The sequence below is a fragment of the Lynx canadensis genome, chromosome X, assembly GCF_007474595.2.
Source record: "Lynx canadensis isolate LIC74 chromosome X, mLynCan4.pri.v2, whole genome shotgun sequence".
Taxonomy (NCBI): domain Eukaryota; kingdom Metazoa; phylum Chordata; class Mammalia; order Carnivora; family Felidae; genus Lynx; species Lynx canadensis.
In genome coordinates this window covers 11,614,961-11,631,408 of record NC_044321.2, presented here as the reverse complement: position 1 = coordinate 11,631,408, position 16,448 = coordinate 11,614,961, and the positions used below count along the sequence as shown (strand labels likewise).

Below are 16,448 nucleotides of genomic sequence, written 5' to 3'. Positions count from 1 at the left end.
ACTTCTAACTCCACGTGGACACACGTGCTCCCGCAGGATCTTCATCACCCTCTGCCGTGCATCATTTTCCCTCTTCGTCTTGGGCGTTAAGCGGAGGATGAGGAAGTGCCTACCTCTCCAAGTCTAGAGGCTGGTTTGTTTGGAATGTGGGACCTATTTCCTGCTTGCCTTCAGATCTCAGGCTCTTTTTCAAAACCACAACACTGGAATGCCTCCCTCTCTGCCTTCCAAAGAGCTTTGCTCACTAGCGTGGCTTTTTTACTTCCATCTCTTCATAAGACAACTCTTATTTTACTTTATTATTTTTTAAGTAGGCTCCGTGCCCAATGTGGGACTTAATTCACAACCCTGAGATCAAGAGTCGTGTGCTCTACTGACTCAGCCAAGCAGGTGCCCCACAGAGCTTATTTTAAAGCGCTAAGCAATTTATTTAGCTTTGATGTTGTTTTTAAGAACACGCGGAGAATGTCCATTGCTAGTGTATCTCTTAGGTTTATCTGTATAATAGAGCACTACACAGACATTCAAAATAATCGGGTAGGTTGCACAACAGTGAGAATGTACCTAGCACCTCTGAACTGCACACTTAAAAATGACCAAGATGGTAAAATGTAGGTTATGTTTTATCACCATTCAATATTTTTTTCAAATTAAGACTTAAGTATATACTCATGTATTTAAATAGGAAAAAATGTCCAAGATCTGAAGTAATTCTCTATACACAGTAACATGTTCCTACGGAACATTCTAGAGCAATGTATGCTGGATATTCTGCAATTCATGAAAGCATGCATTGTTACTACTCAGAAAAAATTAAAAAGCACTTCGAGTGAGGATAATTGATAAAAAGTATTATCTACTTACATGAGCTGAGAATCATGGCTGCATTTAAAAATTCAATCTCCATGAAGACCTTTTAGCAATTATCATCATTCACTCACCGATGTAATGCTACTCACACAAAGAAGTGATTAATCAATTCTTTGTTCAGATAACTAGCTTTCTCAAGTTCTAGGGAAAAATCCAAGGTCAGGACTACATCTTGGGGGGTGTCAGAAAAACTCAGCAGTCAAGATAAATTGTGTTTTCATAAAATATTTTTTAAATAAAAATTCATGCAAAAAAAATCCATGCTGAATGACATGTCGATATTTTCAATAAAGGTAGGATCTGGCCATCCAGGAGTTGGGGGCCCTGTCAAGCTCCTGTGACTCAGTGGTGCTGACTGCTCATTTGAATACTGATCGCTTTCGCCGCACGCCTTCCTCGGCAAATCCCCGGGGCTTCCGGCAGCGAGGGGACCTGGCACAAAGTTGACGTGACACCCAGTCTGCTAGGATCTGCGTCTATGGATGGTCTCCTTCCACAGGAACACTGGGTTGCAGGCAAATAAATGTAACACGTCCCCTCAGGCAGCCGGTGTAGATTAATACACCGGGATTCTAGCTCCACTTTGAAACGAGAGGTACCACAACTTGCTAAACCGAAAGCAACTACAGGAATTCCCTCACATTCTTCCAAGTTCTCTGTGGCCCAGGACTGTATCGTGGGTACAGTGAGGCATTTGCTTTAGATAAAAATGATGAGGATGGAAAGAATAAAAGAATCAGAGCCCAAGGGAGAAAACAAAGAAAGGAGAGGCCTGGGGAGTCAGAGAGATGTTGTGCTCCTTGACCCGTTCTCTGTTGTCGTCTTGCGATTCAATTCGGTCTTTACTGAGCAGCACGGATGGGGCTGCTTTGGTCCCTGGCGGGATGCAGTTTAGGTGCTGTCTTTCGAGGCAGTTTTAATTCTGCCTTTAGGTGGCATCTTTTGGCTTAGAAACGTGAGAAGACCCGGGGCACCTGGGTGGCTCAGTCAGCTAAGCGTCCGACTCTTGATTTCGGCTCAGGTCATGATCTCAGGGTCATGAGATCAAGCCCCTCATGGGGCTCTGCGCTGACAGCATGGAGCCTGCTTAGGATTCTCTCTCTCTCTCTGCACCTCCCCTGTTCCCACGCACATACGCTCTCTCTCTCAAAATGTGAAAAATTAAAAAACAAAAAACAAAAAACCCAAAAACACGAGGAGGCCAGTCCTGTCAGGAGAGGTGGTGGTGTACATCCTGAGAGGGCAGCTGAAGCCTCGCCGGCAGTGTTACTTGTCATTTGTAAGCACATTACAAAAGTTAGCCCACCCTACACGGTCTCACGTAAAGGATATATTTTAAAGATTCCGAGTTCTGGCACATAAGGTTATCAGGGGGAAAGGGGGAGAGAAAGAGGTGGGAATAAAACGCACAAGTGTTGCTTAGCTCACAGTTGAGATCATCTAAATGGAAAGCCTATGCTGTTCTGTCCCAGTGGGGCTGCCGCTGGCCCAGGCTCCCGGCTCAAGCACTGAGCGTTTCCTGAGAGGACAGCCCTAGCATAGCCAAGGCCTACATGGACAGTTTTGAGGCTGGGGTCCAAGGCAGCGAGGTAACCTCTACCCTACATGTGGGCAGCTGCACGAAAAGCTTGTTTACCTTTTCAGTTTTCTTACTTGCCACCAGTCAGGGCAGTCTTCTCTTGGAATATGCTGCAAATTGACGTTTAGCTGGGAGCCATAGTTTTTCTTGGAGTCACTGTCATACTGGGCGACAGTGGTACTTGAAGATGGTTCATTCATTTTGAAAATAGGAACCGCTCGAGGAATCTTCAGCTTTGGAGGAGAAGAGATTTTAATATATCAGAGTGAGGCACAGATTTGTGCACTGGGAACTAACAGGCCAAGTATATCAGCTCTTAAAAAGGAAAGAAGGGGGCGCCTGGGTGGCGCAGTCGGTTAAGCGTCCGACTTCAGCCAGGTCACGATCTCGCGGTCCGTGAGTTCGAGCCCCGTGTCAAGCTCTGGGCTGATGGCTCAGAGCCTGGAGCCTGTTTCCGATTCTGTGTCTCCCTCTCTCTCTGCCCCTCCCCCGTTCATGCGCTGTCTCTCTCTGTCCCAAAAATAAATAAACGTTAAAAAAAAAAATTTATAAAAAAAAAAAAAAAGGAAAGAAGGAGGGCAAGAAAGAAAAGAAAGGAAACTGAAAGGAAGGAAGGAAAGAAGGAAGGAAGGAAAGAATAAGAAAGAAAAGGAAAGAAAAGGAAAAGAAAAGAAAAAAGAAAAAGAGAAAAGAAAGAAACGGCCGATACTAAGAATTGGCGAAGATACGGACAGAGCAACTGGAACGCTCACGCTTTACTGGTTGGGGTGCATAACCACACTGAAGAGCTGTCTGCAAGATCTAAAGCTGGGCGTGCACATACCCTATGATCCAGAAAGTCTATATGCACACCCAACATTGAAATCAAAAGACCTGTAAAAGAATGTTCACAGCAGAATTATCCCAATTAGATAAAACCCGGAAAGAACCAAAATGCCCATTAAAAGGGTAAAAGAATAAACATATTTTATACTAAGCAGAAGATGCTACCCTTCTGGTCCTGAAGATGGAGGAGAGGGCCAGAAACCGAGAATGTAGGTCGCCTCTAGAAGCTGGAAAAGAAGCTGGAAAAGGCAAGGAGATAAATTTTTTCCCCCTAAAGCCTCTAGAAGGAATACAGCCGTGTGGGCCCATTTTATTTTAGACTTCTGACCTTCGGCACTTCAAGAGAATACATTCGTATTGCTTTAAGTCACAAAATTTGGGGTAATTTGTTACAGCAGCAATGAAACTACCACGGTGGTGTCCTCACACAGAATTGTATACAGCAATGAGAATCGACTACAACCATACCCTAAAGTCATAAGACAGATAATAAATGGCTCTATGCTTTCAGATTCCCTTTATATAAAGGTCAAAACCAAGCAAGTAATCTATGAAGTTATAAATCAAGCTAGTGATTACTCTCAGGGGGATGGAGTGACCAAAAAGGAACATGATGGCACCCCTGGGATTCTGTGACGTGCTGTTCCTTAATTTGAGTGAGAGTTACGCAGATGGGTTCCGTTTGTGAAAAGGCATCAAGCTAAACACGTAGGACTTGTATACTTTTCTAAGTGCATGTTATATTTCAGTTAAAAGTTCACAGAACAATGTATAAGCTCTCAATTTAATTTTTCATACTTGTATTTTTACTTTTTTTTTTTCAGGGATCGACATCCTGGAAATTTTAGTTATGCAGGACACCGCTGTTTATGAGCTATGCCGTGGTTCTGCCCAGAGATAAATGCAGTGGAAAGTTCCCTAAACGGAAATCTGAACAGACCGGCTAGAAGGTGGATTTTTAATTTCCTCAGCTCCGCAAAGTAAGTTCTCTCCTGAATGTTCTGATAAAAACGAAACAAAGGAAAACATGCTTTTCACGATACTCGCTCTGATCCCTGATCCCTTAGGGCAACTTACAATCAAAACAGACTTAGAAACCCTTGACCACTGATGTGCCGGCCTGATAATCTTCAGCACATTTCCCAAACAATTCCTGGCCAGAGATTAGATGCAGTGGTTTCTGGCTCCTAAATTATCCCCGGCTCTTAGATTTGTTTCAAATAAATTGTATTGGATTAGAATTTGCATACCATAAAATTTACCTTTTATAAGGGTAGAATTCAGTGACTTTCAGTAAATTTGTCAACTCGGGCAACCACCACCACAATCCGGTCCAAGCACCTTGCTGGCACTCCTGTGGGTCCCCTGTGCACATTAACGGCCTCTCCCCATTTCTGTCCTGGCCCCACTCCTCTCAACCTCTTGTCCCTGTAGGTTTGCTTATTCTGGACATTGCTGTTAGGTGTTTTACAAGGCCATAAATTCCAAGCTTCAGGACTAGAGCATGGACCCAAACCAAAATAGCAGTGTTGCCGATAACAATAAAACCCTCAAGCCTTCAGAACTGTATTAGTTTCCTTAGGCTGCCATAACAAATCGGTACGCATCTAGTGGATTAAAACAACGGAAATTTGTTCTCTCACAGTTCTGGATGCCGGGGGTCCACCATCAAGGCTTCAGCATGGCTGTTCTTCCTTTAGAAGCAATTGACACGATTTAACCTACTCCAGGAGTGGATTTCTTTTTGTCCCGCATGCTGGTTCACAAAAATTATATGGTTTTGACCCGGAAAGGGAGAAGTGTGTGTGAATGTGTACCGCTGAAAATAAGTACCCAAGACACCAGAGAGCTGATGGATGGGTAGAGACCCTCCTTTACTTTGAGGACGGCTTCCAGAGGATCATCGGGAGGCCACTTTATGTGTCCTCTGGCATGCGAGGAGGCTGACACCTGCCCGGGAAGCCGAAAGGCAGGAGCGAAGGCTACAAACCAGGGAGGCAGAGCAAAAGCAGAGCAGCAGCCTGTCGTGTGAGAGTGAGCCACAGACTGTGGTCCTAACCAGAGAAGTCCAGGTTTTGTTTGTTTTCCTGGAGGCCAAGTCCACCCTGGGGAGAGGGTTGGCTGGGAACCATCTTGAAAGGAACTCTTCCTGAGATGGGTGAATTGGCTCAGCAAAATGTGAGGACCAGAAACCCAAGAGCTAAAGGTGAAGACATTCCCTCTGTCATAAAACTACATTTGGATCTGCGCTCTCGCGGCAAACCCACACAAGTTGCCCAGAGGCTAAAGAATCAGCACTGGAAAACTGTCTCACCCGGAAGCCACCCCTACCGAGTCATGATGGGATCAGCCACGTATAACTGTTTTGCATCAGACCCCCTCTTCCTGGGGCCCAACTGTGAAAGAGTCAGAAATTTCAGCTTCTTCATGACCCTCACCCGAAGCAGGCTTCCATCTGAGCCATGTGAAGGGGAGGAGTTGTCACTCAGAGTGATGTTTGGAGTGGTAGGATTATAACATCGGATGGGACAATTTAGAGGTTCTTCCCATGACTACGAGTCATTGGGAAATTTTGTTTCAAAGGAGAGTGACCAGAAAACTGTGGCATCTCCTGGAGATTCTGTTCAGAGACAGAGAAAAAAAGCACACCGAGTGGCTTTGAAGGGATAATGGAGGGAAAGACTTCTGCTTGTGCCCATCCATTCCTTCTCTAGAATATTCACATGAGGCGGACTTGGCCATGCTGGTGCTGGGGGAGGCATGGCGGTAAGTAACAGCTGCCTGTTACATGTGATGCCATCTTAAGGACTTCTCCTGCTTGCACCCATTGTTTGGTGACTCTTATGTGCTTATAGGTTAGAAAAGGCATTAACTACAACAGTATCATTCGATACTGCCATTGCTCTTGGTGATAACTCACGGTTTCCCTCTCTTTGCTGAGCAGTCTGAATGAGGCCCATATTTTCCACTCTTGAATCCGGCAACTCATGGTTTATGTAATATATCCTGACTATGCAAACATTTTTTTTGTTAATATTGACTTACCACTCTGTCTGGGAAAGTGGGAGCTCTGTGTTTCTCTTCGTGGGTTGTGACATGCAGATCAGCATCTGAAAAGCAAAGCCAAGTCGTATCAGAAGGAACTTTAAACAAAGCAAGCACCCAGTGTCATGAATGAAAAGAATGAACTAGCTTATGTGATCAGTGCTTCAGAAGAAATGAATTCAGACGCACCCTTTGGAGTGATGTTGTTACTTTCCCGTGTAACACCCAACTCGAACACCACTCCTCCGCCTCTGGTGATCAGTATTCTCCCCAAACAGATAAAAAATTCAAATTCCTCTCAATCCTTTAAACTGTTAATTTATATCTCATTTCCACCCTGTATTTGAAGTACAGATGTCTAATCTCGTTGGGTAATACCTATGAGGCTTGGGGTCAGAATCCATGTCTGATTCCTCTTGGAGTAACGCATACAAGATGCTTGTAAGTAGCTGATTTATGAGTGAACAAACCTATCCTATGCTTTTTTTTTTTCATTTCTTATGGTAGTTGTTGGTTTCTCTTTCCACTTGCACCTGTGGGTAGATGCCCAGCCATGAGGGTGAAGCCGTCAGGTGCCTTGTAAGTACAGTGGCCGTGTGGTGTACTAACCAAGCTGGAACATTCCTTACAGGGATCGGTAGCTTTTAATAATTATGCCAGGTCCCCAGCTGCAGAAGGAGGCTGATGCAAACAAACTGGGGCGCATGGTAAAGTTACTTATAGGCCATGTGCCCCAGAAAAGGAGTGGTCTAGGGCATTTTGGAGACAGAAGGAAGCAAAGACTCTCAGCTGTTTCCTTCCAAGTAACTGTACCCAGGGGCTGCCCTGTAACTCAGCAGAGAAGGCCAAGGCAGGAAGTTCTACTTGGGCAAATAGACAATACCATAGCTGCTCATGGGCCACAGCACCCGCAAATTCTATAGTTTTCTTCAGAGGCTGGCAAAGAGCCTGTGGCACCCAGAATGCATGGCAGATGCCATCCAGGCAGAGCCTAGGAAGATAATCCTGAGGCAGTGCTCTCTCTGGCCTTTTTCCCTCGCTTCTTCCCAGGGAGTTAGGGTGGTAAGGTCAGAGCTAGAATCTGGCCTGCTGGGTAATGATGCCAGATCTTGAACAGAATAAGTGCGGGAGATAATTAATGCTGTAAGGAAACATTATTCCTTAGTCCCTTACAGTGGAGGGAGGATCCATAGACAACAATTTCTATATAGTTCATTAAATCACTATAATTGGTGAGTATAAAGGGCAACGTGGTATACTTAAGATTAATAAATGTTCATTGTGTAGTCTAATTAAGATGGAAAACACAATGAACATTTATTCATTGATTTTGTTGCCAAATTACTAGTAACGCCATCAATGTGACTGTCAGGGGTGAATACCGTGATGGAGTGAAGTTGAATAATAGCTCATGTCCCTGTGTGTCTTACAGTTCATGAAGTGGGATCACACCGCTGATCTCATTCAATTCGTTAAAGGTGGAATCCTCGCATATTTTGCCCAGACTGGTAAAACCGCTCCCAGAATAAGTTCTCCTTTTTAATTTATTTGCAACTCAATATTGCTAAACAGTGATACACGTCTAAAATACGTGGGACTGCCTCATGTAAGTATCCTGGAGATGGAAGGGGACCCCATAGGGCACAAGCAGAAAACAACCTAATTCTTTCCCTCTGTTAACCCTTCAAAGCCACTGGGTGGGCTTTCATTTCTGTCCCCAGATAAAGTCTCAGGCAGATTTTCTTAGGAATATAACTCTGGACAGAATCTGATTGCACTTAAGGCAAACCCTTCACTACCTTCTGTGATGTTATTAAGAAACCAATAAACACGTACAGAAATGGCAAATCCTTTAAATATGCCTTTTAAAATTAGGTTGTCTGTCACTTTGGTATCTATGGTGATTAAAAGTGTTGGTTACATTTTATCCTTTGACATATTTTTTTACAGAATGGTGGTTTTTCTGATTTATTATTTTAGGGTTATGAACCATGGTGATATGTTCACCACATTCTACCCATTTGGTGTTTATGTTAAACCGGGAAGAATTATGGGAGGAAATAAACAGCTTGATTGATTCATGATTCCAATTAAAAAAAAAAAACCTTTCTCATGAAAGAATGCCAGATGTTAATATTGTTATTATTTTAGTGAACATGACTCAATCGACTCTAGAACTGGGCTTCATCTGCCCGCTAGCATTTTTTGAGGCTGGATTTTCATGATGTCAACCAATCTGGCACATCTTGTTTTCCCGAACTTGGTGAGCTATTATGGAATTTGGCAGGTTTGCCTAACGGGGCAGCGTCCACCCCGGGTCCAGCCCAACAAAAGGGTCACATTACATGCTTCCCAGAGGGTACATCCTGGGGCCGCTTTGCAGCTCTGCTGGCAGCACAGGAACTTTCCATCCACGAAGAACCCACTGTGGTACTTGATCAGCAGGTGGGGGTTGCCCCTTATCTCTGGGGAACAGGCAGGAAGAAAACACAGCATGAGCAAACGTTGGCCCAAGAGAAGAAACACGTTCAGTAAGTGCTGTTATCACAGAACAATGAAAACCTTATTTAATGGTTCCCGAAGGATATGTCTTTCACTCAGAAGTTAATAAGCCAAAAAAAACACAAGAAACCAAAAAAAACGTTGAACCTGGCATATAGTGAGAACGACACAATAACTTGTATCAGCCTTACCCAAAAAAACTAGAAAATGTATATGCGGATCAACTCGGTGATCTAGGGTGTTAGAAATACATCTGTAAAGGGGCGCCTGGGTGGCGCAGTCGGTTAAGCGTCCGACTTCAGCCAGGTCACGATCTCGCGGTCCGTAAGTTCGAGCCCCGCGTCAGGCTCTGGGCTGATGGCTCAGAGCCTGGAGCCTGTTTCCGATTCTGTGTCTCCCTCTCTCTCTCTGCCTCTCCCCCGTTCATGCTCTGTCTCTCTCTGTCCCAAAAATAAATAAACGTTGAAAAAAAAATTAAAAAAAAAAAAAAAGAAATACATCTGTAAAGATAGTAAGGGGGTTATGGTACATGGTGTTCTCTTGTAGGAGGCTGGAGGATAGGACTAAATCTTAGCAAGAGGGAAAGAAGGTTCTCAGGAACATGTACTTCCCTCCACTCTTCATTTTGAAACATTTCAAACATACCGATGAGTTTGAAGACTGGTACAACAGACGTCCATATACCCTTCACCCAGATTCATCAATTTTTAACTGTTTGCCACATTTGCTTTATCTTTCTCTCTGTGCATACATATTATTATTATTAAAAATTTTTAAGTTGTTATGTTTTGTTAACCATTTGAGAGTACGTTGCAGATATCGTGACCTAGAAAATATCACCCATAAATACTTCAGCACATAACTTCTGTTAGCAGCGACGGTCCCTTACACAACCGCAATACCATTATCAAATTCAGGAAACTTAACATGATACAATAGTCTTCCTGAATATTTTATATTCAATATTGTTCCAACTGTTTCAATGATACCCTTTATAATTATTCACTGTTTCTGATTGGGGATCCAATCCAGAATCACATATGGCATTTAGTTTTCTAGTTTCCCTTGATCTGAAACCATCCCTCATCCCTGCTTTGTCTTTCATGGCTTTGACTTGTTTACACTAAAGAACGAATGGTTTGTGGGGCCCCTTTTCTAGGAATATGTGCATATTTAAAAATATATATATGGGAGTAGGGCAATGTTTAATCCAGAGAAATGGAATTCTAATACTGGAGTAGAATCCCATGTCTACACCAAATTAGCCTCTCTCAAAATACAGCAGAGAAACCCACGAGGTCTTAGTAGAGATTAGTTCAAGAAGGTTTTCTAGGTGGGGAGGGCTGGTTCTATATGTGACTTCAATTCTTTTCTTCTTGATTTTATATTCATCTCAAGGACTCCTTATATCAGTCCCAGGAGAGTTCTGCTCTGATTCAAGGAAGTGTTTGGAGATAAGAACTGCTTGGCTGGGTCAGTGGATCATATCCAATCTTTATGTATGTAAAGCATCCAGCGTAGAGTTTGGCTCAGAGCAGGTGTTCAGTGAACAGGAGGCTTTAGTGTTATCATTCCCTTAGTTTAGCTCAGCTCCGCTTAGCTGAAAGTGCTGGCATTAAAAAAAACTTTACTAAATATTAATGGCAACTAAAGGGAAATTATTACAGAAGTAACAAAAAGCAAATGGGGTTAAGAATACAATACACTAGGGGCATCTGGGTGGCTCAGTCGGTTAAACATCAGGCTCTTGATTTCGGCTCAGTTCATGATCTCACGGTCGTGAGATCGAGCCCTGGGTCGGGCTCTGCACTGAGGATGGAGCCTGCTTGGGATTCCGTGTCTCCCTCTCTCCCTGCCCCTCCCCCACTTGCTTGTGTGCGCACATGCTCTCTCTCTCTCAAAATAAATAAACATTAAAAAATAAGATTGCAACACACTAGTTTCTGACCTTGGTCCCCAGATGGCCATTGCAATTCCTTGAGCATATTACTTGCCTTCCTACTCTCCAGGCTCCTTCTGCCCCCCACCCCTACCCCACCAGGCCAGGATTCCTGTTACTTCCTACTGCACGAATGAATTTCAATTCCTGGGTGAGTAACTCTTTTCCAACCGAGTCCAAAAGTCCACGTTGTGACACTCCCACCATTTAATAATGACAAGAAGAGGAACTCGTGTCTGTTAACATGTACATAGGAGTTTCCATATTTCCCCTCACATGTATCGTCTCGTTGAATCTACTCAACAGCCTTGCAGGCATCTGTTCTTGTCATGGCACTTACAGAGCTAGGTCAGCCGAGGGGCAGGGAGGTGCTGTAGCTTGCTCAAGGTCATAGACCTAGCAAGTAGCACTTCTGAGACTCAGCCCCAAGCTGTTTCTACTCGAGTCCAATGCACAGACGCCAGCTTCCCTGTGAACCCCCCTTCCGTTTTCATTTTTGGAAAGGACACGCTTTATCCACATCTGGTCAGCTGAATTCAGAACCACGGTGGCTGACGCTCCCTGAGTCCCCACTCAGTCAGCCCAAACCTCCCGACTATAGGTTACTATCTGGAAAGTTCTATGTCTCCAGCGCCACCTCGGTTTATAATACCTGAGCTAAACAATGGACAAAAAGTCTTCATAGGGGAGAGGATTTAAGTGAGGAAACTTCTTTGTTTTCCTGTGGCAGGTTGGCCAGCCTGACAGCTGATACCATGCTCCTCTTTTGTTTCCTTCAACCTGACAGCCGATCTCACCCACCTTCTCTCTTCCTGTTTTCCAGCATGAAGGCTGGAAACCCCAGATACTGTCTTCCAGCCTCCCCTGCACGTAGAAATGGCCGTGGGATACAGTTCTGGCCAGTATGACACGTGCACAAGTTTGCAGGTTACGCTTGTGGAGAAGCTCAGAGCCTTTCCCAGGGCCTCCCAGAGCCTTTCCCAGAGGGCAGAGCAGAAGGTTAGGAGGAGCCTGGGTCTTTACCCGACTTCACTGGGCTGCTGCATTGGCCCTGGGCCATCTCCCTCTGGACTTGCTAACCGTGTGAGGGGAACAAATGTGCATTTGTTTCAGCCAGTGTCCAGTGTCGTTTTTTTTTTTTTAAGTTTGTTTATTTTGAGAGAAAGAGGGAAGGAGGGAGGGAGGGGGAGACACACACACACACACACAGAAAATCTCAAAGGCTCCATGCTGTACAGAGCCAGATGCGGGGCTCGAACCCATGAACCGTGAGATCACCACCTGAGCCAAAGTCAAGAGTTGGAGGCTTGACCGGCTGAGCCACCCAGGTGCCTCTGTTTAGTGTCTTTTTACCTGCACCCCCAAGCATTACTAACTGATACAGATGGCTTACTGTGCATGTGGTGGCCCTGGTGATAGGACCTCTCTGAAGTTTTATGAGGGGCTAGGAGATTCACCTTTGCTTCTCTGTCCCTGCCTTGCTTTGTTTTCCATCTGCCTTTACCCGAGCTTCCCAGGGCCAAACCCAAAGCTGCCTGCCATATATAGTTCCAGAAGGACCCACGAAGGACTCTAGGGCATGACTGATAGCTGCACACAGGAGGTGTCTACATAGCAACTACTCCTACGAAGCCCCCCCGCCAAAGGAGACTGAGTGGGGAGCATCTCAAACCCCTCCTGGAGGCCCCACTATAACCACAGGGGCTCACGTGGGTGTGGAGTATACTTTAGTGTATATGTGCGTCATTTGTGTGTGGCTCATGATCACTCAAGGAAAAAAGAAATGTGATCTCCCATTTCACAGGTTGGGAAACTGAGATCCAGAGACATGAGATGGTTTTATTAGGTGACACAGCAAAGCAGGACTTGGACGCGGATTTGTCTGTCTCTTAGAGGGATGCCCTTCTCATTTCACCCCGCTGGTAGCGGGTAGAGGGAGGCTACTCCCCTCACCAGACCACTCGACCTACAGAATAGGGGGCTAAACTCTTTCGTGCAAAGGGAAGATGAAGTCCTGCGTGTGGAACAAGAAAAAAAGGATGTATTTGCACCAAAGTCAGTCGTCGTCTACAGTGGTATAATTTGAAGTATACGGAAAAAGAACCCGCATCTAAAACTTAAATGAATTAAAACAAAACCGTACCCTGCCTGGGGGCTTAGTACCTGAAATCACACCAATAGAGTCATTCATTTGAGTCATATACTGTCCTCACACTCTGACCTACCTTTAAAATAAAAACATCCCAGGGAAAAATATCATAGCACGAAATTACTAACCATTTTGTCTTTTCTGCCAAAGGTGGTCACCAGAGCAGCCTAAGAATCCCTGAGTAGAAGCTTCATTAAATCCCCAGTTTTGCCTAGCATTTCTACTGCCCTGGTTCAAAAGCTGGGTTTGGGCCACCAAGTTACGAGTTCTCCATTATTAGGTACGCGACATCGGCCACGTCTCTTTAATTCCACTCATCTGAGAAAAGGAGAATAATATTACCCCCTTCCATAGAGCTGTCGAGAGGATTACTTAAGAAAATATTTTACAGCGTACTTGCCACAGTAGTTGGCAGATATTGAGTACTTGGTAAGTATTAGATAGAACTTTCTGTAAACATCCAAAGTCCAGTAGCCACAGGCCCCATGAGAACCTAGACTTTGCCCTGGTAAAGGCACAGCAGGTGGAGAGCAGGTGGTCTGGCTTCCCCCGCGCTGCTGGGAGGACACAATAGCCGCTCTGTGTGGGTGGGGAGCGGGGAGGAAGGGAATCGGATCCACAGGCTCGCCCCATGTAACAATGAGAATGCAAAATGAGAATGAGCATGACCCATTCTCTGAGGTTCCTAGGAAAAGCAGTGGATTCTCCCTTGGCAGAGGGTCCTTTTACTGCCGTATCTTTCCTCCACGGAGCCTCAACAGAACTCAATTGGTGGCTATCTTTTATGACTTTTCCAAATTACCTTTTTGTAATGCTTTCAACCACTGACTTCGGCTCTCTTCATTTGATGCGTAGACATAGAGAAGCCCGTCTTTATAGACAATCTGGAAAGGAAGAGATTGGGTTCATTGAGATATAATTGCATCCATGGTTCATTCCGGGGCAACTGCACATTTTCTGGGATCCAAAAGAAAAGTTGAGTTTGCTTATGAAATATGCAATACCTTTGGAATTAGATAAAAAAAATCTAGTTCTTTTTATCCTCCACCCCCCCCCCCAGTTTGTTTTCTCCCAGACACTTCTATATTTGGGAAAATCATGGCAATGAGGCATCTGACATTCATGAACACTGAGGTCCCAGAGGTCCCAGCATACATGCCCTGGACCATGGAGAATTATGAAAGTAGAAAATGTTAGCTATGACAGGTGTCTTAGGAATGTTCTGGTCCATCCATCAACCCAGTGCATGACTCTCTTTATACCCCATTGGAAAATGTTTACCTGTTCTATCCTTAAAAATATCTTCAGGGATGAAATGTCCTTTACCTTTGCTATACCACCCTTGGCAATTTCCATATAATCTGATCATTATATAGTTCCTGCTTATATTGAGTAAAAATCTGTCTCCCTGTTACTTTGTTTCCTTGGGTCATGTCCCACCCTGGGAATCCCCAGCATAAATCATTTTCTCTTCTTTAAGATGCTTGTTTAAATGTTGGAACATTATAATGTCTTCCCCAGATCGTTCTCTAGTTTATTGCATTTTCGTGGGTAAATGTTACAGACCATTTATTAAATATCTACTACTGTCTGGAATCTTTCCTAGATACTTTAAGATTTTAATCTTATTTCAACTCTATGAAATATATACGATTATGCCCACTTTGTAAATGAAGAAACCAACTCAGATAGAGGGTTGAATGTGTTGTCTATGGTAATAGACAAATATAAGCCGTGGAGTTAGGAGCTCTGTGCGCCTCCAAAGCCTGTGTTCTTTTGAGTGTTCCATGCTTCTGTGATAAGAATATGAAGCATCTTCCTTGAGCACACACTCCCCTGGTTTCTTCCAATTGGGCAATGTTTGCTTTTAAAATAGGAAGTATGGGGGCGCCTGGGTGGCTCAGTCGGTTGAGCATCCGACTTCAGCTCAGGTCATGATCTCACGGTCTGTGAGTTCAAGCCCCGCATCGGGCTCTGTGCTGACAGCTCAGAGCCTGGAGCCTGTTTCGGATTCTGTGTCTCCCTCTCTCTCTGCCCCTCCCCCGCTCATGCTCTATCTCTCTCTGTCAAAAATAAATAAAACATTAAAAAATTTTTTTTTAAATAGGAAGTATGGCCTGTTCACCAACCAGGTGATTTTATTTCATTTTTGGCCACAGTTCCCTAGAGTCACTACCCCTGGGTAGTCTGACCATCGGAAGGACAGTCGGTCTGTCTGCCTTTAGATCGGAAAGGTAAGTATTAATGATGTAATAAAACTAGGACACGATGCAGATCAAGCCACTTCCAAAGGGTACTGTAGGCACACTTTCTGCACCATACCATTGCATAAAATACTTCAGGGTAAAATGCAAACTCCTTAGTATGCTGTGCGAAGCCTTTCATGATATGGCCGTGCCCACCTTTCCAGGCTCATGTCCTTCACTTGCTCACAAGGCTGGTGTTATTCCTACTTCACCTACAGGGCCTTGACATCTGCTATTTCTTTTGTTTCACTGCCCTTCCTGTTTTTGCTGGGCTAACCACTGGTCTTTCTTAACCCGAGGGTCACTTCCAATAGATAGATCATCTCCCTGACCTTTGGGAGTGAGGCCTGAGCTTCCGCTTCCTGGGTCACCATGGCTCCTCTGCAGACCTTCATCTTAACACTCACCCTCACTGCCTTATAATGATCTGGAAATGCCTTGGGGACAAGGATGCATTTGACTCCTTATAGTGTGTCTAGTACCTTGTAGCCCCTTGGAAATGCTTAGCAGTGTTTGATGAAAGATTGTGAGGCCCCAGGACAAGTCAGGCCACTGTGGCTACTTGCTCATCCTTTCTTTTCTCCCTCCAAGCGAAGCAGATCAGTAGGTAGAATTTCAGCAAAATGCCCAGCTCCCATCTGGGGACGTGTCAAGCCTTGTCACTGTCTTCATCGTTTCGCAACACCTTTGGTTATCGACCATAAATTGAGTTCACAATCGAAAATATTAAAACAAAAGCCATCCGCCCAATAGAACGTTGTCCCTGTCCCGCCCCTTACCTGAAACGGATACTGTCTTTCCACAGGGGTCTGCTCCTCAAGGTTTACTTTCTCCACGCATCTGATTTTCTTAATCTCAATTGATCCTTTTCTGCTGCCTCTTTTCTGAATTAAAAACCAAAATATTAGATGCCTCATGCAATGCACAATGGCACACAAGGAAAAGCATAAAGTGAAGGTTATCCTAGGAGGGAGATTGAGAGGTGGGACGGCTATGTGAGAATTCTTCCAATTATTCCATCGTGGTCAAAATCCAATGGCAACAGAATGTTTTCGAGTGTGGACACAAGCTCATATATACGCCTCCAAAAGCAAGTCTTCAAGCAGTACTTAATTTTTGTTTGATAATCTTGAAACACATTTCCAATCACCTGTCACGTGCTTGCTTAATCCACTTGGGAAAATCAAAATTTAACTCCAGGAAGCATCTTAATTTTGTTCCAATTTTAAGACAGTCTTTCAGTATTTCTGCTCTGATAGAATTCTCAGCTTTATAGAAATAGTCTTATTTCCA

At 44.3% G+C, this 16,448-nt stretch overlaps 1 protein-coding gene across 6 annotated transcripts in view; it reads right to left on the bottom strand.

Annotated features, from left to right (window-relative positions):
• Positions 1-16,448, bottom strand: part of BMX (BMX non-receptor tyrosine kinase) — a 53,097-nt gene that overhangs the window by 30,054 nt on the left and 6,595 nt on the right. For all 6 annotated transcript variants that reach the window (XM_030304985.1, XM_030304984.1, XM_030304983.1 and 3 more), the window contains exons 3-7: positions 15,935-16,039; positions 13,712-13,793; positions 8,665-8,784; positions 6,320-6,384; positions 2,507-2,682 (exon numbers count right to left, since the gene is read on the bottom strand). In XM_030304985.1, the coding sequence (XP_030160845.1) occupies positions 2,507-2,682; positions 6,320-6,384; positions 8,665-8,784; positions 13,712-13,793; positions 15,935-16,039 (548 nt within the window). The remainder of the gene's footprint in view (positions 1-2,506; positions 2,683-6,319; positions 6,385-8,664; positions 8,785-13,711; positions 13,794-15,934; positions 16,040-16,448) is intronic.